A 24,213-nucleotide genomic window follows, 5' to 3' on the forward strand; every position below is an offset into this window, starting at 1 on the left:
ATGGACTTCTTTGACAACAAACTGCCGCTCCTGGATGGGGAGATGTCCGAATCTCCAGCGTTCATCATCGGTTTCATCGTTGCTCTATTAGTCATTATCATCACCTCTATTTTCCTGAGGTATTTACACGGCAGTAAGACGACAGCAGGAAGGAGAGGTGCCGTGCTGCTGGCGGGACTGTGCGATTCCGGAAAGACCCTGCTCTTCATTCGGCTGCTGTCCGGGAAGTTCAGGCGGACGCAGACCTCCATCACCGACAGCACCGGCCTCTACCAAGGCAGGAATGAGGGAGGCGGCGGCGCGTGGACCCTGGTCGACCTCCCCGGTCACGCTAGCCTTCGTCCTCAGTTCGTGGAGAAGTTCAAGTCCACGGCGAGGGCGATCGTGTTCGTGGTGGACAGTGCCGTCTTCCAGAAGGAGGTGAGAGACGTGGCCGAGTTCCTTTACTTTCTACTGACCGACGCCGTGATATGCAGGAATGCGCCCGGTCTCATCGTGGCGTGCAACAAGCAGGATATCGCGATGGCCAAGTCGGCCAAGCTGATTCAGCAACAGCTGGAGAAAGAAATGAACACGCTGAGAGAGACGCGCTCTGCGGCGGCCCTGGGCTCTCAGGACGGCTCCGTCGAAGGCAGCGTGCACCTGGGGATGAAGGACAGGGACTTTGAGTTCAGTCAGCTGCCCATGAAGGTGGAGTTCTTGGAGTGCAGCGCCCGTGGTATCAAGGGCGAGGAAGGGGATGCGGACATTGACAGTCTGGAGAGCAGCCTGGCTGAGCTCTAGAACCATATATGATCCTGTCTCAGTTCTCAACCGACTGGCTGCTAGAGCAGCTGGATGGGAAACCGTGAGGTTCCCAGTTGGATCCCAGGCTCCTCCAGAGTAAGTGCCGTAGTGTCCTTGAGCAAGACTCTGAACCCCTAACTGCTCCCGATGAGCAGGTTGGTTGGTGCCTTGCATGGTTTCCTCCACCATCGGTGTATTAATGGGTTAATGTAATGCACAATCTATTTAAAGCACTTTGGATAAAAGCGCTATATAAATGCACCACTCACTGTAAACGGACCTCAGTGAAGTGACTGCCAGCTTTACAATTACAGCCTGAATGTCTGCACCTGTTAACTTTGAAAGGCAAAAAGGACATGACAACATGTGTCATCGCTCCAACGTGTGGCGTTGTGTGTATGTCTGCGAGACGGGCCTTTCTCGGCCCCACCTCTCTCCCATTGTTTATATTGTGTTTAGTTTCCAAGATGGCCGCAGCACCAGGAGGGGGTGAGGCGGAGGTGAGCGGGCGGGGTCGACATATGCCCTTACTGAGCTGCATTGTCTGAAAACAGCTTTGATGGATGTGTTCTCCCCCCCCCCCCATCAAACAAAATGTTTGGTCAAACCATATGGGCTTCCATTGGAAATGCATTGGAGCGGCCTTTAATCACAGACAGGTGTCTTGAATGTGTGAACGCAGACCAATAAGGGCATATGTCGACCCCACCCGCTCACCTCCGCCCCACAAAACACAATATAAACAAAGGGAGAGAGGTGGGGCCGAAAAAGGCCCTTATTGTCTGTCTATTTTTCCTTTGACAATGAACGGTAGACTGCATGGTTTAATCTGCCCCGTGTGAACACAACACGAGTGTACAAATAAAATGGAACCAATTGGACCACTCTTCCTCTCAGAGTTACAGGACCTGGACCCCACGTTGAGAACCACTGGTCTGTGCTAAGTTGACAACTTTATCACAATATCTTATTCCTATCAGTGGACCCCAAAACCATTCCCCCAGCCGCAAGTTAGAAGTAGTAAGAGGAAAGGTTGAGTTGAAAGGGAGAGAGACAAAGAAGACATAGGCATATAAAAAGATGGACAGAAGTTTGTGGAGTACACCTACCTACATTATAAAGATACCAGGCAAGTACACATCTGATATAAAGATACCAGGCAAGTACACATCTGACATAAAGATACCAGGCAAGTATATACACATCTGAGGTTATTCAAAATGTGACTATAAAAGTGCACTCCTCTCCCCAGAACACAGAGGTGTTCGCCAGGCCGCCAGTGCCCATAACAATATGTCGGTTAGGGCGATCAATGAAAGTATAGGTAGAACACTGAAGGTAAAGTAGGCCTACTGTGTACCTAGAGTAATTCAATCATGTGCATTTTCACATTTATGACAGCACTATAGAATTATGATGGTCTCCAGAGGTATGTTTATGTACCAATGATGTATTGCCAAGCATTTTTTGTTCTTGCTTAATGTAAATTGCTCTGGATTAAGAGCGTCTGCTAAATTGTAAATTGTGGTAATTTACATTGCTAGAGGCACAAGAAGGGAAATAAAAACACTAGACTCAGAAGGAAATGTAGCAATTTATTTTATCACGATTAATGTGTCTGCAATGTATAGAGGTATATGCATGTGACGTCGTCATCATACACGGCCGGAGGTTATGCGGGAATGCCTGAGTGAGGGGTGTGGCCTTAATTGACAGCCCATACATCCAAACAGAAAAGCCTGATCTGATTGCATTATGTTTTTATGCACCATGTTAAACCATAGAGTATATAAAATGATACTTTTATATACTCTAGGAGACTGAACTGGCGCGAAGCTCCACCCCCCCAGCTATTCATGTCAGTGGAAGTTGCTCAGTGGCGTTTTGAAGCACCCGGAAGACTGCCGGAAGTACCTCCTCCGGGGTGACGTAGGGATTGATGGTCCTACGTGTTAAAGCCCAGCTGCACGGGGTTTCCCGGTCATGAATCCACGGGTCCGCCTGTAGTCCCTCCTCCTACCACTAGGGCCCAGAGCTTCAACGTTGAATAGCCTCACTGGCCCCTTGTGTTAAACAACATCAAACTCACTTTGCCACTCACTTTATGCATGTACATCCTCTATAGGTGCAACTTGAGTGTGACTTGCTACTGTATATGCAGTGGTGAATATAGAACTTATACTTTTGAGTATGTGTATTGTGTACTTTACTTGAGTATACCTATTTGTGAGAATACTTTCACTGACTCCCATTTCATTTCAAAGGCATAATACGTTTGACTCCACTATACATTTTTGGACAGGGGAAAAAGTACATTATTTAAGCACTTTTAAGCCAAATATAGTAAAAGTAGCAGATCCACTAGCTTTTTTTGTTGTTGTAATACTTCAATATTTTAAAAGCATGTACTTCATTATAATATTTAAGTATTTTACAAAGCCAGTACTGCTGTACTTTAACTCGAGTACACATTTTACCAAAGACCCTTTACAGCAGTGAGATACTGTCCATATAAAACCAGTCTGCATCCCCCTGAACGTTTTTCTCCCCCCGCCCAATTATTCCAGTATGAATACATTTTAACTGTAGACATTATTCAAGATATTGTTTCTCAACACCTCTGGGTCACTGAAATCCTCACCGTAAAATACTAAAAAATATATGTGGCGCTGCTCTGCGGCGACACAGGCAGCCTGTGCAGCCTTATTCATTGACCTTAGCAAGGCATTTGACACCGTGGACCACCATGTCTTGCTAAATGTCCTCTCGAATACTGGTTTTCGCCACAATGTGCTAGGCTGGTTCAAAAGCTACTTATTTGGCCGTGTGTTAAATTTGGTGATACACTGTCTGACTATCACCCTGGAGAAAGGAGTCCCTCAAGGTTCCATTCTAGGACATTTGCTTTTTCTGCTGTATGTAAACCATATTTGTAGTCAATCTAAGCATAGTAGGTATCATATGTATGCAGATGACACAATTCTGTATTCCTGTGCCCCCTCACTTGATGTGGCAGTGTCAAACTTGGCCTCTGACTTTGTCTCATTGCAGCATGAACTGCTAAACAGCAAACTGCTACTAAATGGCCACAAAACCAAGGCCATGCTATTTTCTCCAAATAGCCTAGTCAATGTCCCCTCAAATATCACCACTCTGGATGGAGTATCCATCGAATGGGTTGAGTTGTATAAATATCTTGGGATCTGGTTGGACAACAAGTTAAACTTCAAACACCACATTGATGCCTTGGCAAAAAAGCTTAAGTTCACGCTGAGTTTCTTCTATAGAATGAAGTCCTGCTTTTCGAATGCTTCTCGCAAAAAGCTGGTTACAGGCCTCTTCCTGTCGCAGCTTGATTATGGCGACACTGTCTACCGCTTTGCTAGTTCCTCAACTCTGAGCAAACTTGACCCCGTTTCATGCTGCATTGAGGTTCATAACCAATTCCCCTTATAGGACTCATCACTGTACTCTGTACGCCCTAGTGGGTTGGTATTCCTTAATGTCTTTCAGGTTGCTACATTGGTATATTCTCATTTATAAAGCCATTCTTGGTAATCTCCCACGCTACATTGGTTCTAAATTTGAACTTGTGCAAAACTCTCTCAACCTCAGCTCAAATGCTTGGTTACGCTATGTCGTGCCCCCAACTAAATCTGAGGCTGGAAAAAAAAGCATTGCTTATTTCGGACCCTGGTCTTGGAATGACCTACAGACCAGACTCAAACTGGCTGCTGTGATTCCCCTAGTGAGCTTTAAAAGGATTGCCATGGGCACACTTCCCATGAACTGCTCCTGCTTTGACGTATAGCAAATGTCTGCTTGCTTTTTAGTCTACTAAGCAATGCTTAGTTTTTATTTATTAGTCCTTATTGGTCGCGTTACTAAACGTTTGTTCTCCCTTTGAGCTTCTTAGTAGTGGGTACTGTATTTATGAGCATTGTATGTCTGTCCTGTTTTTTTGTTGTGTATCGTTTTGTTACTGGCAGAGCTGTGTCACTTATTTTGCCTCTTGTCTTGGCCAGTTCACACTTGTAAAAGAGACTTCAGTCTCAATGTGGTTTTTACTGGTTAAATAAAGGTTAAATAAAAAATAAAGGGCTCCGCAGCAACTTTTGCAGGGCGGGTCCTTTGGGGTCCAAGACAAATTTCTCCCTCGGGAGACAAAATAAAGAAACCTTGAACCTTGAACCTATATTCCACCCATATTTTTCACATTGTAATAAAAACATTCAACAAAACTAATTCATGTTATAGGTAAGTTAGAGACCATTTCTCATACTCATTTATTTTTAATCGGGAGGCTGAGAATCTCATGTGCCGTCAGTCATAATAAAAGGATTGATTTCACTTTCAATAAAATAAATATGTATGCAGAGAGACTCATCTCTTCAAGCGGTTCAAATATACACAACTGCACTTAATTTTGGAAAATAAAAACATGACAATGTTTAAGAGGAACACTATGTGAAATGTGTGTCATCCGTGGTGGTCATCGCTAGTTCTCAGTGCTTCAAATGTACTGTACAGAACACACACGGCAAAGGTTCACTTTATGCCAACATTAAGCCTTAAAAGCACAATCACACTATGGTGGAGGTTATTTTGAGTTGTGTCAACCCCATCGTGCAGAAATAGATATTAAGATACCTGCGGATGGCGGATTCAGCCGTGGTTGCCGCGGATAACCAACCGCAGTTTAGGGTGGATTTGGGTCATTCAAATATATTATAAATTAATATTGGATAAACCGCGGGTGAAATAATGCGGGAAATAAATTAATGGCATCTATCTATAGGCTTATTATAGCTTTTAAAACGCACACAATTTCAGGAAAATCTCGCAATCCACAATTGCGGGATTTATAAACTGGAATAATTAATTAATGCGGTCGGATAACGGGCGGATTATAAATATGCACACGCTGATTCGGGTGACAAAAAAGCTCATCCGTAGTTCTCTAGTAGCTAAAACCTAAAAATCCGTACCCGACACAAATACCTCCCAAAGACAATGACGGAGGGGCGCCGTCTCTACCGCGACACACCACGTGAGACACACCACGAGACACCACCGAGCAGCCGCGAGTTGCCGTGTCGAGCGCTGCGAAGCCACGGTGACGTCACGTGGCACTTACGCGTTTGTGAAAGCCACGCCTCCGTCAGTAGTAGTGTATATATGTACGGATGTTGGGGCTTTTCTAGTCGTGTATTCCGCGGAATTGCAATTCCGTGCATATCTACGTATTTCTCTGCGCGATTAGCAGGCTGGTTGTGTAGTCGTTACGTTGCCATATGCCACATATTGGCGGTATGTCTTCAATAGTTTCTGTTGATTATAAATGTATAACATTGTACAGAAAAAATCTATACATATGTTTAGGTTTTTGAGTGGTGCAAACCACTCCAACAACTGGCTTTGTACCCGTGTACCCGTGTTTGTTCGTACCAAAAAAAAACGAGCATGGTTGCTATGGTTATAAGTACTCTTCATGCGAAGAGTACTTATGACACAGATGCTTTCCTGGTTCTAATGTACAGTAACTATAACAATAAATGTGTAGTTGCACCACTCAGTTCACACGGGTGTGATTTTTTTTTAATATAATTAATTAAAAAAAAGGTACCTTCCTGTTTACAATTTGAAAATGCTGATCCACGGATCCAGTTTGGATCTTCTTCCTAATTCAAATGGTATGAAAATAAAAAATAAATACAAAATAATCACTCGAGCCATCTGAAAGACACAGGGAGTCATCGAAAAGACATTCTTTGACTTTACCAATGAGAGAAGGGGCGACTGTGGCTCAAGAGGTAGAGCAGGTCGTCCAACGATCCATGGGTCGGCGGTTCGAATCCCGGCTCCTCCTGTCTACATGTCGAAGTGTCCTTGGGCAAGACACTGAACCCCAAATTGCTCCCGATGTGCTGGTTGGTACCTTGCATGGCTTCCACCGCCATCGGTGTATGAATGTGTGTGAATGTAATGCACAATCTATGTAAAGCGCCTTGGATAAAGGCGCTATATAAATGCACCATTTACCATTTAGAATGACAAGCATGTGTTCTTTCTTTCAGAGGCTTAGACAACAAGATTGTCGAGATACTTGGACCATTTTGAAATGATACTTTAAATGAATCAAATTAGCAAATTATTTTTTAATTCAAAATAAATACAATTCTGTACAAGGTTTTCTTATGTTGCACATTGTCAGAATATCCTTTGTTTGCGTTTGTTCACCAGCTAAAAGAGTAACACTGAGACCTGTTTCAGTGTTCAAATTCAAGTCAATGACGATAATAGATTTGAATATCGGTTTCTAATCTTCAACGGTTTCTCTATTGAATATATCTTGCCTATACAGTAGTTTAAGTTGCATCACGGCCACGTAACTACACGACCCAAACCTCTAATGTAGCAAAAATAGCCAATCTAAAAGCTCACAGGAACTGGCTATTTTCGCCGTGCAACACTGGCATACAACGTATTGTTGTGTGTATGAATTAAGCATAATTCTTTACAATTATTGTCACCTATAACAACATGCCCAAGATACGGACGCCAGGGTCTATGAAGTTACATTCACATTCTGAGCAAATAACTAGGAAAAAAGAAAAACAAAAACACAAAAAAATAAAAAATAAATCCACCAAGTCCACCCAGCATTGTCATTAGTCCAACATACAGATCAACAAAACAGCATGATTCCTTCCGGAATGGAGTTTTCCCACTTTACATCTGGAATTTACAAGTCCTGTCCTGGGCGATAAAATGCATAAAATGTCAGTGTAATGGCGATCCGATCAAGCGCACCGTCTCCCACAATAGGTGGTCAAGGACACGTTTGGCCACTTTAGTAATAAAAAGGGTTCAATTAAAATCGAAATGCGTCTCAAATCCAAATGCCAACACCTGCGAGAGGGAATAAAGGTTTGCCACTGGGAAGGCAGGAGCGGCTAGACCTGGGTGAGCTTCAGCGTGCGTGGATTAATTAGTGTCATTTTCCTTTGTGTATTGTATCTCTCACAGGAGATCGGGTATGAAAACAAACGATAGAAGTACTTGCAGGGGTGAAAGTACCTGGCAATAGGCCCCGGATGCAGCAGATATTTTGTTTAGGCCCTCTAAAATATTATTGTGGCAGCGGGGGGGGGGGGGGGGGGGGGATGATGCGATGCTATGTGATGCGTCGCGCTTCATTCTACCAAACGCGTCTTTGAACTGTACCCAAGTGAACTGTACCCAAGTGAACTGTACCCAAGCCGACATGACATAATAATCCCATCTAGTGTTTCATTATTAGTGCGACGGAACGTGACAAAATAGTCTACAGCTGAGCTTGTTGTGCTGATGACAGGCAGCGCAGCGCGCCATGAACACAGTAACACACACGTTGAAACAAGGTGGTAAAGAGTGGACAGTGATGTCACTGTTATGCAACACGGTAGTGTTGCATGGACTTGAAGCCGTTTATAAACCAGTCAGTCAGTGACATCACTGACGAATCCTTGGTGTTACCCTTCCTGCGACCGATAGCCCCTGAAACCAGGCTTTCGCCGTCGTCCTGACTATTTTTCTCTCTTCTTCTTCTTCTTCCCCCTTCATGGGCCCCTTGGGGGCACTGGGCAAGCCCCCAGTAAGGCTATCCAACGTTGAAGATGCCACTACCTACTGGCGAAATGTGGAATTGCAGCACTTAATGGAAGTGGACGGACGTTCATAACGTCACATTGAGGTCCGGGGCTAGGCTAGGCTAAACTTCTGCTCACTCGAGCCATTGAGTTATAATTATACTTCCGGAAGTCTTCCAGGTGCTTCAAAACGCCACTGAGCAACTTCCACTGAAATGAATAGCTGGGGGGGGGGGCTAACACTCCAGTTCGGTCTCTATCCTTTATATACTCTATGGCGCTGGGCCTCTGTGCATCGCACCGGTTGCACCGTCGATATTTACGCCACTGAGTACTTGCCTTATTTCTAAAGTACGGTACTGTGAATTATAATGAGGCAGTGCAGCCCAGCATGTAACGAGGAGAATGAAGTCCCAACATTTGACCGTGTGATACCACGGGAAGGCCTTTTAAAAGCCCTCCATTTTTTGTTGACCGCGACCTATAGAGCGTCGCAGTCCCGCCCCCTACCAGGCAGGGCCCAGGAAATGATTCCCCGTTCATTTTCCTCATAGACATTTCAAAATGTATTTATTGAAAGACGTTTACGCCGCGGACAAAGCCAACTCGAGTTGTGACCAATCATGACAACAAACACAATTGTTCGGGCCGAACAAATAATTAGAAAGAAGAAGAAAATGGCAGGTTACAACACTTTTTTTGTTGTTTTTCTTCTTTGTAATTATTTGTTCGGCCACTTTAAATAAATACTTTTTGAAAAGCCTATGGAGAAAATGAACGGGGAATTCACTTCTGGGTCTCACGTCGTCATGAAAGGGGGCGGGACTGCGACGCTCTATACTTGGTCCTTTTCTCCCCCACCACCAAATCTCTTCACCAAAGAGAGCCGATCTTACAGGCTCACCAAGGCAGGGACAATCTGCCATTTCCCCTGAATTTTGTATCGCCCCAGAAATGAACACCAACCAGACCGGTCGTTCTCAAACATCTTCGTGTCAAGGACCCACAAACTGACATGCATACTGCGGACCCCCATCTGAAAGTAGCGTGCCAGGGACCTCCATTCGAAGATGATTTGTAATAGCGGACGTACAAGCTCACAATGTGTGGCATCTCGACGCGTTGTAGAGCTTTATATACACAATATAGTTTGACTCGGTTCCACAGAATGCAATAAGGCGCTTGTAGATCTGCTATTATTTTAATAAGCTTTTGCCATTTAAAAAGGGGCATTCCACTCATTTTCAACATTTGACCATGTCATTAACATACCTCCAGTTCTAGGAAACACAGAATGGGGGAACCTTTTTTTATTATTTCCACACAACAGCTCTAAGGTATATTAATGACATAGTAAAATGTTGAAAATGAGTGGTATTGCCCTTTAAATATATAATTTAACAATTTGGCCAATGTTTGTTAGATTACCTTTGATGCATTAATGGTGTTTAGGTATTACAAAAGGTCCTTAAATTGTCACGTCACACTTCACAGTCCCTCGCAGGTTGAGAATCACCGAGCTAAAACAAACGTCAATCTGGATTATGAGACGCAGTCATGTCATTTCAGGTATGAATGGGCGGTTTTGTCCTTTTGCCCTACGCGGCCTGTTTGTCCTGTGCTGCCGGGGCAGAGTCCTCCCTCTCCGCCCCTCTCTCCCGGTTCCAGTCTTTGAGGCCCTCGGGCAGGCTGGTGTCCTCCTCGAAGCTGCCCGTGCCCTCCACAAAGTCCTCGTACGTGGACTTCTCCTCGAAGGGCCGAGGGCCCAGGAGCTCCAGCATGTCCGCTTTGTCCAACACCTCCTTCTCCAGGAGACGCCTCCCCACCTGAGACAGATCAGAGGAGGAGGAGGAGGAACCACGCGTTAAAATGTAGGCCTTTAGCAGACGCTCAAAAAAATGTCTTCTAAATCCTGACAGGTATATGTTTCTATATCAGTGGTGCTCAATATTTCATGTCAAGGACACCAAAAATGATATGCAATAGGCCGCCGACCCCCATCTGAAAATATGTTGTTCCAGGGACCCCCCAGAAGCAAAGATTTGAGTTAAAAACGCTCACTCTGAAAGAATATATATTCAAAGGTTTGCGCCACATTTTAACGATTTTTCAAAAATAGCAGACCTACAAGCTCATAGTGCGCCACCAAGTGCCGCACTATGAGCTTGTAGATCTGCTAAAGCATAACATAATGCTTAAAACACCAAAAGGGATTCCCGCCCAGAATGGGTTAACCCAGAGCGATTTACGGTAAGCAAGAACAACACATGGTAAATACATCAAATACAAAGAAATAGTCATCAGGGATCAGAAGCAAGCTAAGAACCTAACATCCGTCTAACAGTGGAATATCTGTACAGTAAAGAGTATATACTATAGAGTGCCAGGTCTACATACAATGCTATCTAAGTTACATAAGTTGAGCCTTTGCAAACGGCATGTAAGGTCGTCGAGGCTAGGGCAAGTGCTACGGGCCAAGATGGAGTCTGAAGAGGTGGGTTTCCAGACTACAACAGTGGAAGATTGGGAGTTAATTACCCTTCATGTGACCACCGTGCTCTGACTGAAGGTGCGTTACCCTGGCAGGCCTCTCTCTCACTGGCGGGCCTATCTCTCTCTCACTGGCGGGCCTCTCTCTCTCACTGGCGGGCCTCTCTCTCTCACTGGCGGGCCTCTCTCTCTCACTGGCGGGCCTCTCTCTCACTGGCGGGCCTATCTCTCTCTCACTGGCGGGCCTCTCTCTCACTGGCGGGCCTATCTCTCTCTCACTGGCGGGCCTCTCTCTCACTGGCGGGCCTATCTCTCTCTCACTGGCGGGCCTCTGTCTCTCTCACTGGCGGGCCTCTGTCTCTCTCACTGGCGGGCCTCTCTCTCACTGGCGGGCCTCTGTCTCTCTCACTGGCAGGCCTCTCTCTCACTGGCGGGCCTATCTCTCTCTCACTGGCGGGCCTCTGTCTCTCTTACTGGCGGGCCTCTCTCTCTTACTGGCGGGCCTCTCTCTCTTACTGGCAGGCCTCTCTCTCTTACTGGCAGGCCTCTCTCTCTCACTGGCGGGCCTCTGTCTCTCTTACTGGCAGGCCTCTCTCTCTTACTGGCGGGCCTCTGTCTCTCTCACTGGCAGGCCTCTCTCCCTCTCTCTCTCACTGGCGGGCCTCTCTCTCTCTCACTGGCGGGCCTCTCTCTCTCTCACTGGCGGGCCTCTCTCTCTCACTGGCGGGCCTCTCTCTCTCACTGGCGGGCCTCTCTCTCTCACTGGCGGGCCTCTCTCTTACTGGCAGGCCTCTCTCTCTCACTGGCAGGCCTCTCTCTCTTACTGGCGGGCCTCTCTCTTACTGGCAGGCCTCTCTCTCTTACTGGCAGGCCTCTCTCTCTTACTGGCGGGCCTCTCTCTTACTGGCGGGCCTCTCTCTTACTGGCAGGCCTCTCTCCCTCTCTCTCACTGGCAGGCCTCTCTCTCTCACTGGCGGGCCTCTCTCTCTTACTGGCAGGCCTCTCTCCCTCTCTCTCTCACTGGCGGGCCTCTCTCTCTCTCACTGGCGGGCCTCTCTCTCTCTCACTGGCGGGCCTCTCTCTCTCACTGGCGGGCCTCTCTCTCTCACTGGCGGGCCTCTCTCTCTCACTGGCGGGCCTCTCTCTCTCTCACTGGCGGGCCTCTCTCTCTCACTGGCGGGCCTCTCTCTCTCACTGGCGGGCCTCTCTCTCTTACTGGCAGGCCTCTCTCCCTCTCTCTCTCACTGGCGGGCCTCTCTCTCTCTCACTGGCGGGCCTCTCTCTCTCTCACTGGCGGGCCTCTCTCTCTCACTGGCGGGCCTCTCTCTCTCACTGGCGGGCCTCTCTCTCTCTCACTGGCGGGCCTCTCTCTCTCACTGGCGGGCCTCTCTCTCTCACTGGCAGGCCTCTCTCTCTCACTGGCGGGCCTCTCTCTCTCACTGGCAGGCCTCTCTCTCTCACTGGCGGGCCTCTCTCTCTTACTGGCAGGCCTCTCTCTCTCACTGGCGGGCCTCTCTCTCTCACTGGCAGGCCTCTCTCTCTCACTGGCGGGCCTCTCTCTCTTACTGGCAGGCCTCTCTCTCTCACTGGCAGGCCTCTCTCTCTTACTGGCAGGCCTCTCTCTCTCACTGGCGGGCCTCTCTCTCTTACTGGCAGGCCTCTCTCTCTCACTGGCAGGCCTCTCTCTCTTACTGGCAGGCCTCTCTCTCTCACTGGCGGGCCTCTCTCTCTTACTGGCAGGCCTCTCTCTCTCACTGGCGGGCCTCTCTCTCTTACTGGCAGGCCTCTCTCTCTCACTGGCGGGCCTCTCTCTCTCACTGGCAGGCCTCTCTCTCTCACTGGCGGGCCTCTCTCTCTCACTGGCAGGCCTCTCTCTCTCACTGGCGGGCCTCTCTCTCTCACTGGCAGGCCTCTCTCTCTCACTGGCAGGCCTCTCTCTCTTACTGGCAGGCCTCTCTCCCTCTCTCTCTCACTGGCAGGCCTCTCTCTCACTGGCGGGCCTCTCTCTCTCACTGGCGGGCCTCTCTCTCTCTCTCTCTCTCACTGGCGGGCCTCTCTCTCTCTCACTGGCGGGCCTCTCTCTCTCACTGGCGGGCCTCTCTCTCTCTCACTGGCGGGCCTCTCTCTCTCACTGGCGGGCCTCTCTCTCTCACTGGCGGGCCTCTCTCTCTCTCTCTCTCTAACTGGCGGGCCTCTCTCTCTCTCTCTAACTGGCGGGCCTCTCTCTCTCTCCCTCTCTCTCTCTCACCATGTCCACCAGCTCCTTCTTCTCGGTGATGAGCTCCAGCGTCCTCCGGTAGGCGCTGTCCACCAGCTCTCGCACCTCCTGGTCGATCAGCTCGGCCGTGGCCTCGCTGTAGGGCTTCTCCATCACCACCTCGCCCTGCCGCGGCAGGTCGAACGACACCTGGCCCACCTTGTCGCTCATCCCGAACTGCACCACCTGCAGACCACCGCACAGGGACAATCAAACCTAGCGTTGATGCAGTGTTGGATCTTTTGCGGGCTTTTTTACTCTTTAAGCCATTTTGACCTGAGATCAGATTCTAAAAAGGTCTTCGTCTTCTACATCCTGACAGTTTTCTGAAAAAGCTGTGTTTCTATGTCAGTCGTTCTTCGATTTTTCAAAAATAGCAGACCTACAAGCTCGTAGCGCGCCACTCGGTGGCGCGCTATGAGCTTGTAGATCTGCTATTTTTCAATAGCTAAAGCATAACATAATGCTAACACCAAAAGGGGTTCCCACCCAAAATGGGTTAAGTAAGTGGAGACAGACAGGAGACAAGGAGAGAGAGACGGGGAGTGGCATACAGCAAAGTTCGTCAGGATGGGGATTCTACAAGGCTCCTAATGCGATGCGCATAAATACAGTTGACTTAGTCGACTGAAATGTATTTTGGCAGGCTTCAGAGCCTATTTCAAGGTGGCACGGCGCCATCTTGGAAGGAGCTAGAAGTAGCTAGATGTAGCCAAAACACCCCCCGAGGGGATCGACAACAACGGGAGCTATGATTACTTCTAACGCGACGCGCCGTCAAAACATAATCTTTGGTTAGAATTGGAAGCATTGATTTAGAGTTATTCACGTTTTAAGATTTTTCATCCCATCCATTAAAATGAGGGGTGGGGGGGGTGGGGGTGGGGGTGTGGAGTGTAACAATTTGATAGGATGGAGACCTCCATTTTGGCAGGTAAGAGTGTTAACCCATTTAGACCTGAGGTCGATTCTACAAATGCCTTCTAAATTTAAACAGTTCTCTGAAAACCCCCATGTTTCTATGTCAGTCGTTCTCAAACATTATCATGTCAAGGACCCCAGAGACAATATGTAATTGGCTGCCGACCCCCCCCCAGAAACAAAGATTTGAGTTAAACACGTTCACTCTGAAAGAATATATATTCAAAGATTTTCAAAAATAGCAGACCTACAAGTTCGTAGCGCGCCACCGACGAGCTTGTAGATCTGCTATTTCTTCAATAGCTAAAGTATGACATAATGCTTAAAACACCAAAAGGGGTTCCCGACCCAGAATGGGTTTTAATCCGGGGCCTGGGTGACGGGAGGCGTACCTGAGCGTAGGCCGACTGGGTGATCTTCTTCAGGTCGTCCTGAGCGCCCGTGGTGATCTTCCCGAAGAAGACCTCCTCGGCCACGCGGCCCCCCAGCATCATGCACATCCTGTCAAACAGCTGCTCCTTGGTGTACAGGTACTGCTCTTTGGGGAGGTACTGGGCGTAGCCCAGACCCTTGCCCCGCGGGATGATGGACACCTGCGCGCACACAAAAGTAGGGATGTTAAGTCTTCTCCGCGCCATCTACGGACATATTCGGACCCCCCTAGGCTAGAGCACGGCAGGTGCCGACTACGTACATGTTCATAGACAACCCGTATACTCCATATATGAGAGCGGCGAATGTCAATTTACCTTTTAGAATTGCTTCCTGGGGGGGGGGGGGGGGGGGGGGTTTAGGATATTCAGCTATTAGTGTAGATTTTCGTCTTACAAAAGCATTCCATCGATTGCTTTTCATCGAATCGAGAAGGACGTTTGGAGTGAAAGCATCTTCTTTCCTTTATTTATTTTTTTAAATCAGCCATTGAAAAATGATTTCATGAAATTATCTACAACAATTATTTTTTGATCGACTAGTCCCAAATACTTCCTTAATGTCAACGAAGTCCACACCCACAACACCAGAGGGAGTTCAACAAACCATGTGCAACCCAGATTTGGCAAACAAGGGACTAAATTCATTTCGCTCCTATGCCACCAAAATGTGGAACGCCCTACCAACGGTCATTAAGACATGGGAATCCCTTGACTCCTTCAAAACCGCTCTCAAAGGGCACTGATTTCCTGTTTTTGTCTCTAAATGTTATGATGAATTGAACATGGTGGTATTGTAAACAAGTGTAATGCTTTGTGGCGTCGTCCACAGTTAACAGTCTTGTATTGAGTTGTGCTTGAAATGTACTGTAATTCTCCAATCTGTTAATACACACTTCAATCAATCAAATCACATAGCACATGCTAAATACTAATCAGTAGGATATTGCTCAACATACCTTAGTATGTGTCATTTCAGACATGGTTATCAAACCACACAGAATGTTAGGAAAGTGCTCCATCTGGTGGCCAGCAGAAGTACTGTACTATACATAAACGTCACTGTGTGATAGCAGGTAAAAGGGAAGCGCTGTGACACTGGAACATTATCCCATTAAGATCTGGAACGAATCTGTGTCACCTTAGCTTTTAACCACTTTTAACCCATTTTAGGCAGGAACCCCTTTTGGTGTATTCAGCATTCTGTTCTAGTTTAGCTATTGAAAAATAGCAGATCTACAAGCTCATAGCGCGGCACCGAGTGGCTCGCTACGAGCTTGGACTGCTATTTTTGAAAAGTCGTAAAAATGTGGTGCAAATCTTTGAATATATATTCTTTCACAGCGAACGTTTTTAACAGCTAATTTGTACAGCTAATTGGGGGCCCTTGACATGGAAACATCAGGATTGTTTGTAGAATCCGGTGTACCTTAAGCAGCGGGTCAGCATGCTCCAGAAACCAGCCCACGATGGCGTGTCCGGCTTCATGGTACGCTACAGTCTTCTTCTCTGTGGGCTGGAGCACCTGTGTCTTCTTCTCAAGACCTGAAGAGCAAACAGAAATATTAGTGCTGCACGATTCTGGATTATTTTTGCTCAAATGTGAATCTCGATTTTTCCTCCACAAGAATTGAGATCACGATACTCATTTTGTTCCATGAAAATATGTAGTCTTTAGTCTGTAGTTGCTGAACATTACTACATTATACTACAGGTCGTTTCGAGGAAGCAATCTGATTGGTTGAAACAGCCTTCTAGCCGTGGTTCAAACGAGCACCACTCCACACCTAATCAAAACAAAGATTATTCAGCTGCTCTGTTCTCCTAGAGCGCAGCAAACTCGGTGGCTAGGCTAGCTTTTTCGGCGTTTTTTCTTCTGCGTTGCTTTCGGAACTCGCCCTGCAGGCTCCTTCCTGCAGCATCGCACGCGTGCATTAATGACATTAAACCACCCCCTCTCGTGTAATATTGCTTAAAGGGATAGTTCAGATTTTTTGAACTTAAGTTGTATGAAATACTTGCCATTAATATAGTGGTTGCAACTGTATTCATTGATTGCCCGAGTCCCATGGTGGGAGTTCTGCTCTGGTTTTGGTGAAATATCAATAGTACAGTCACTGGAAGGGGGTATCATGCACCCCCCGGAATTATACTTCTAATCAGTGTTTTCTTATTGGAAAAAATGTGCTGAAAATGATGAGCTATGATAAAAAGTTGTCAAAATGTCCCACCTACCTCAAAACCCCCTTTTTGGTATATGGCTCTGGCGAAATTGTGTAAAGGCAAATATTAATTCACTAAAATTACATAAATAGACATGGTGGTCTGAAATTGGTCATGGAGTATCTTGACACATAGGGGTAAGTAGCAGAACAGGATTTGGTTGGTTGCTACCATTATATTCTTAAATATGACCCACATCATCCTCAGAAACACCAAAAAATATGGTGTCCGCTTGACTAATAACAACAAAGATGGTTATTTTCCAACACATTATGGTGAGTATCACTGCCTCACTTGTATATAGAAAACTTCTCATATCCCTAAGCTTCAATTTGAGCCCATGATAACCTTTCTATCTTGTAAATTACTCTTTCTGTAGCCAAAATTCTGAACTATACCTCAAATCGGTGAAAATTGTATATTCAGTCAGTATCAGCTATACATTTGGAATAAATGAATGAATGACTGAGTTTGAACTCACTCCACATCATGGAATATTTCTTACTTGAATAAGCTATGTTAAAAAGTTTGCAAAGTGTCCCATCTACCATTTTTATGCAAATGAGTGCCTCCATTATCAAAATAATCGATTTTCACTATATCTCAGCCAATATTGCACTTAAATGAAAAAATAAGGTGTCTAGACCTATGTTTTGAGGGTCAAGGATCTCAGTGAAACTATTCCTAAAGTGACCACATGTGCCCGTGGCATGCTGGTGTACAAATCAGTGCCGATTAAATCAATTCCTCTATCTCGTCGGCTTCTTGTCCATGCTCTCCAGACAGTGTCAAGGAGATCAACCAGTGAGGTTGGTAGGACTGCACTGCAGGACACACTGGATTAAAAAACGTTTTAGTTTCAACCCCCCTGCCCTTCATCATAGGGTTTTGGTTTTTCCAAAAAAGCTTCATCAGCTCGCTTGTATAAGACACGGTGGTTCTCTTCAGAGCAGAGTAGCATGGAGGAAGACGAGCCAGGTCAACTTTAGATTTAGAAATTAGTTTGTCATCTGCCCCCACCACTATTTCACTGAAGACTCACAATTCAAATAGCTCTATAGCTCAAGCCAAGCCATGTGGCCCATAGGGCAGGAGCTTAACATGACATGACTAGTATGTCGCAGGGACTTACCCCAATCCAACCCTTTGGTATTACCCAGCTGGGGATCGAACCCCTGACCATCCAGTCTCAGGGCGGACGCTCTAACTACAAGGCCACTGAGCTGTTGATGATATCCAGCGCCTCTTACGGGTGTGTAACTTTACAGTGTGTACAGAATGGAACCAAATGGACCTGTAAGCCTTGCAGAGCCATGAGGCAGGAGCCTATCTCCTGTTTCTGTAGTAGGAGGCAGCTTGATGTACAAGTACACCCCCTGGACATGACGCTAGTATGTAGCAGGGACTTGCCCCAATCCAACCCTTGATGCTGAGTGCCAAGCAGGGACAAGCAGGGATGTACTGGGTTCCATTTTTCTGAGTCTTTGGTATGACCCGGCCGGGGATCGAACCCCGACCTCCCAGTCTCAAGGCAAACGCTCTGACCACAAGGCCACTGAGCTGTTGATATGCAGGGCCCCTTACGGGTGTGCAACTCTGAATGTACAAATGGAACCAAATGGACCTGTAAGGGTTATGGGGGTCCTTCAAATGTGCCTTGTGCTACACTATATGGAACAGATCCTTAATTAGTATAGTTGGAGCAATTCATCTGTATGGACAGAGTTGCAAGTCTTCAGTATGGTAAATGGTGCATTTATCCAAGGCGCTTTACATAGATTGTGCATTTCATTTACCCATTCACACACACATTCATACACTGATGGCAGCGGAAACCATGCAAAGCACCAACCTGCACATCGGGAGCTGTTAGGGGTTCAGTGTCTTGCTCAAGGACACTTCAACACTAACTCTGGGGGAGCCCGGGTTTGAACTGGCAACCTTGCGGTTGCCATCCAGCCACTCTACCCCTGAGCCACCGCCGCCCCAGTGGACGTCACCCGTGCCAAGTTGCTGCGGACAATGGTGGGGGCAAATGACAAACTCCTTAAATCTAAAGTTGACCTGGCTCGTCTTCCTCCATGCTACTCTGCTCTGAAGAGAACCATCGTGTTGCCTTATACAAGCGAGCTAATGAAGCTATTGTGGTAAAACAAAACCATATGAAGGGCAGAGATAGATGAAAATCCTTGTCATTGGAGACCATGGACAAGAAGACAAAAAGACTGATGAGTTCTATGAACACGATGACTGATTAATGTGACATTTGTGCATTTTGTTCTTTATGGTGCAGGCTAGGGTGGTCACTGTTTGTACACGGTTTACATTTTTGCCTTTGAGTGTGTATAGGAATAGGATGGAATACTGTTACAGGATTGTGTGACTGTTTGAATTTTGTACTGCATATTGCAGGCCATTCTATAGCGTGTATATTGCCGTATACTATTGTTCATACTAAGGATGTTTTTAGTTTGTGATGTTATGCTACAGTATATTCTAAATTATAAAGCTTGCTTAAAAGCACAGCACCTGTCTAGATACCTTATTTGTAAAGTTATATGCAATATTGGTATCTCTTACTTGGTATAAATGTGACTTTATTGTAATGGCAGCACTGATTTATACACCAGCATGCCACGGGCACATGTGGTCACTTTAAAAATAGTTTCACTGAGATCCTTGACCCTCAAAACATAGGTCTAGACACCTTATTTGTTCATTTAAGTGCAATATTGGCTGAGATATAGTGAAAATCGATTGTTTTGATAATGGTGACACTCATTTGCATAAAAATGGTAGATTGGACACTTTGCCAACTTTTTAACATGGCTTATTCAAGAAATATTCCATAATGTGGAGTCAGTTCAAACTCAGTTATTCAATCATTCATTCCAAATGTATAGCTGATACTGACTGAATATACAATTTTCACCGATTTGAGGTATAGTTCAGAATTTTGGCGACAGAAAGAGTAATTTACAAGATAGAAAGGTTATCTTGGGCTCAAATTGAAGCTTAGGGATATGGGAAGTTTTCTATATACAAGTGCGGCAGTGATACTCACCATAATGTGTTGGAAAATAACCATCTTTGTTGTTATTAGTCAAGCGGACACCATATTTCTTTGTGTTTCTGAGGATGATGTGGGTCATATTTAAGAATATAATGGTAGCAACCCCCCAAATCCTGTTCTGCTACTTACCCCTATGTGTCAAGATACTCCATCACCAATTTCAGACCACCATGTCTATTTATGTAATTTTAGTGAATTAATATTTGCCTTTACACAATTTCGCCAGAGCCATATACCAAAAAGGGGGTTTTGAGGTAGGTGGGACATTTTGACAACTTTTTATCATAGCTCATCATTTTCAGCACATTTTTTCCAATAAGAAAACACTGATTAGAAGTATAATTCCGGGGGGTGCATGATACCCCCTTCCAGTGACTAGACTACAAGTAGTTCCGGTCATTTTGTGGGGGGCACTGGGGGCCACGCAGTAAAAGTAAATGAATCCACAAAACTAACGTCATTTGTATTGTTGACCCATTTCTAAAATATTAGTGCAACTTCCGTTCTTTTTTTACCCCTCTATCACACAGAATTATGTTTTTTGTGTCCATATCACTACGCCCAAAAAATAGTTCCATGTGATAGAGGGGTCAAAGTTGAACGAAAGTCACGCTAATATTTTAGAAATAGGTCAACAATACAAATTACGTTCGTTTTGTGGATTCATTTACTTTTACTGCGTGGCCCCAGTGCCCCCCACAAAATGACGAACATTTTTCGTCTCAGTTTTAGTCGACGAAAACAACACTGCAACCAAGCATAAAATGACTTGTCTTTTAGTTCTACTGGATCTCTTCCCCTCTAGTCCCTCCCTATAACAATTTAGTCTAGGTTTTATTTGTTGACGAAAAATGATTGTCAATATATTTAGTCTCAGTTTTTAGTCATCATAGCTTAGTTTTTTCATTTCATTTTTATTCAGTTTTCCCCAGTGAAAAAGGTAGCAGACAGACATTTTTCGTCACAGTTTTAGTCGATGAGGTCAACAGTTTTAGTCGATATAGGTCATATTGCACCAGTGGTGGAAAAAGTACTCAATTGTTTTACTTAAGTAAAAGTACCAATACTGCAATTTCGAACTACTTCGTAAAGTAAAAGTACGGAATTGAAAATGTACAAAAGTATCGGCATCAAAATGTACTTAAAGTACTAAAAGTAAAAGTATTCATATTGCAGAATGTCCCATTACACACAAGTTCAAAATGTGTAGAAAATCTATTGAAAATAGCCGATCTACAAGCTCACAATGTGTCGCAACGTAGATTTCAAATGGCCGAAATGTTGAGGGTTGAAGTGGTTAATGTACGTTTTCTGATCAAAATTAAAATCTCCAAAGTAACTAGTAACTAAAGTTTTCAAATAATTGTAGTGAAGTAAAAGTACAAATTTTGGTTCCGAGATGTAGTGGAGTATAGAAGTACAAGTACTGGAAATACTCAAGTAAAGTACAAATACCTCACAATTGTACTTAAGTACAGTACTTAGGTAAAAGTACCTAGTTACTTTCCACTGACCTCCGATGACCCTGTCGATGGCCTGCTCAAAGTGCTTGGCGTTGACGGACGTGTTGAGGTGTCTGGCGGCGATGAGCGCCGCCTCGTTGCACACGTTGGCGATGTCGGCTCCTGGCGTCCGTCCGTCCGTTCCGGTTCGTTTTACGAGACAAATTGGAGAACACATGGGAAAATGAATGTTACGAAAGAAAGTGGCCAAGGATAGGATGCTCCAAGAACTCCTATGCATCCGTGTAAATAGCAAATAAAGTTGATTGAACATGTTATTCACAAATTGCAGAATGGGTACAGTTAACCCATTTAGAGGACGAATCTACAAATCCCTTCTAAATCCTGACAGTTTTCTGAAAAACCCTATGTTTCTATGTCGTTCTCAAACTATTTCATGTCAAGGACCCCCAAGATTATTATGTAACTGCCTGCCGACCCCCATCTGAAAATATGTTGTTCCAGGGAACCCCCAGAAGCAACGATTTGAGTTAAAAACGTTCGCTCTGAAAGAATATATATTCAAAGATTTGCACTACATTTTCATGATTTTTCAAAAATAGCAGACCTAGAAGTTCATAGCGCGGCACCAGTGCCGCACTATGAGCTTGTAGATCTGCTATTTTTCAATAGCTAAGGTATAACATAATGCTTAAACACCAAAAAGGGGTTCCCGTCCCAAAATGGGTTAAAGGAAGGTACAGGTCAATTCAAAAACCAGAACAAACACTTAAAGGGATAGTTCAGATTTTTTGAACTTAAGTTGTATGAAATACTTGCCATTAATATAGTGGTTGCAACTGTATTCATTGATTGCCCGAGTCCCATGGTGGGAGTTCTGCTCTGGTTTTGGTCAATATTAAGTAGTTCCGGTCATTTTGTGGGGGGCACTGGGGCCACGCAGTAAAAGTAAATGAATCCACAAAACGAACGTAATTTGTATTGTTGACCTATTTCTAAAATATTAGCGCGACTTTCGTTCAACTTTGACCCCTCTATCACATGGAACTATTTTTTGGGCGTAGTGATATGGACACAAAAAACATAGTTCTGTGTGATAGAGGGGTAAAAAAAGAACGGAAGTTGCACTAATATTTTAGAAATAGGTCAACAATACAAATGACGTTAGTTTTGTGGATTAATTTACTTTTACTGCGTGGCCCCCAGTGCCCCCCACAAAATGACCGGAACTACTTGATATTTCACCAAAACCAGAGCAGAACTCCCACCACAGGACTCGGGCAATCAATTAATACAGTTGCAACCACTATATTAATGGCAAGTATTTCATACAACTTAAGTTCAAAAAATCTGAACTATCCCTTTAAGACTCGTTTACATGAGGGTCCTCCCTTTTCAATTAATCAAAACATTTAAAGGCCTACAAATACACATCTATGCAAAACAATCATCAAAAACACGGTTAAAAGAAAACTGAAAACGTGCACAGTATAGAAAAAATTGAGAAGGAGGGGGACTTTTACTTACAGGGGACCGTTTCGAATTGCAGCTCGTAAGTGGTTTTGAAGGAGTCTAGGGATTCACATTTCTTAACGGCTGTTGGTAGGGCATTCTACATTTTAGTGGCATAGGAGCGAAATTGATTCAACCCCTTGTTTGAGCCGAATCTGGGTTGAACGTGATTTGTGGAACTCCCTCTGGTGTTGTGATTGTGGACTTAGTTGACATTAAGTATTTTGACAGGTCTTAGGGCAGAGGTTCTCAATATTTTTGGCCTTCCGGCCTCCCAAAATAATTTCGGGATCTTGTAGACCAAGTCCATTGCAAGATGCTGTACTCTGTTGTAAACCCCCTAAGCCAGGGGTTCCCAAACTGTGGTGCGTGCACCCCTTGTGGTGCACGGACGCCTTCTAGGGGGTGCGTGACATGAAAAGGCTAATGGCGGTTTTATGGTGTTATTTAGAACAAACGGCAAAAATCCAGTAAACCACTGTAAGTTGATGTATGGAGCAACTGTGGGGGTATACAGCTGCTGCATGTCTCTCAGTGCAGTGACATTCTGTGATTATTTGCCATAATCATATTAAAAAATGAATAATTGTCGGCCAAGACTTAGCGCTGGGGGGTGCATCAGCTAGGTCAGGGGTTCTCAACGTTTTTGGCCGGGGACCCCCAGAAATGCTTTGGCAATGTCTCGGGACCCCCGCCCCGCCCCCTCCCGACCCCCAATATAAATTGACTGCTACAATAACCTTAAACCATTTTGGGCGGGAACCCCTTTTGGTGTTTTAAGCATTGTTATAATTTAGCTATTGAAAAATAGCAGATCTACAAGCTCATAGCGCGCCACCGAGTGGCGCGCTATGAGCTTGTAGGTCTGCTATTTTTGAAAAATCGTGAATTTTTTTTTTTTTGTTTAATTTTTTTTTTGAAAATAATTTGGGGACCCCCTAAAATAATTTGGCGACCCACGGGTTGAGAAGCCCTGAGCTAGGTCGAGAGGTAACAGGGGGTGCACGGCCAATAACGTTTGGGTACCGCTGCCTAAGCCGTTCCAACCTATCAAAATGAATAGGTTGGAATAACATGGTTTCCTTGTGCTCCTTGGGGTTGGGGGTGGACTTTGAACGTGATGATGAAATGTAAATGGAGGAGGAACTGTTCGCTCGCCTTACCCGTGAACCCCGGCGTGGCGGCGGCCATCTTGCGGGCGAGCGCGTCCCTGTCCATATTGGGGTCGATTTTGATTGGCCGCAAATGGACTTTGAAAATGGAAGCTCTGCCCTTGATGTCAGGTGGACCTGTAAGAAAGAACATTGTAAGCAGATTGTGGATGGATATTAATATTAGACATTATCAAAAAAAAGAGAAACGTTTATAGTTCGTATGGAGTCGTTTCATTTTAACAGTTTATTTGAGTGGCCTTGGATTCAAATAA

At 45.2% G+C, this 24,213-nt stretch overlaps 2 protein-coding genes across 2 annotated transcripts in view; one reads left to right on the forward strand and one right to left on the reverse strand.

Moving 5' to 3' along the window:
• On the forward strand, positions 1 to 783 carry LOC306924065 (signal recognition particle receptor subunit beta-like; the record flags this gene model as incomplete). The annotated part of the gene is made up of 1 exon (XM_079502406.1): positions 1 to 783. One exon carries the CDS (start codon positions 1 to 3, stop codon positions 781 to 783), a length of 783 nt encoding a protein of 260 aa, XP_079358532.1.
• Positions 784 to 6,831: 6,048 nt separating this feature from the next.
• LOC306923544 (mitochondrial inner membrane m-AAA protease component AFG3L1-like) overlaps positions 6,832 to 24,213 on the reverse strand; it is a 37,249-nt gene continuing 19,867 nt past the window's right edge. Inside the window, exons 11-16 of the mRNA XM_079501714.1 lie at positions 23,951 to 24,076; positions 21,327 to 21,437; positions 15,946 to 16,061; positions 14,478 to 14,678; positions 13,156 to 13,350; positions 6,832 to 10,243 (exon numbers count right to left, since the gene is read on the reverse strand). Coding sequence (XP_079357840.1) covers positions 10,016 to 10,243; positions 13,156 to 13,350; positions 14,478 to 14,678; positions 15,946 to 16,061; positions 21,327 to 21,437; positions 23,951 to 24,076 — 977 coding nt within the window. The 3' untranslated portion in view covers positions 6,832 to 10,015. The remainder of the gene's footprint in view (positions 10,244 to 13,155; positions 13,351 to 14,477; positions 14,679 to 15,945; positions 16,062 to 21,326; positions 21,438 to 23,950; positions 24,077 to 24,213) is intronic.

Source organism: Electrona antarctica (assembly GCF_951216825.1).
Source record: "Electrona antarctica genome assembly, chromosome: 5".
Taxonomy (NCBI): Eukaryota; Metazoa; Chordata; class Actinopteri; order Myctophiformes; family Myctophidae; genus Electrona; species Electrona antarctica.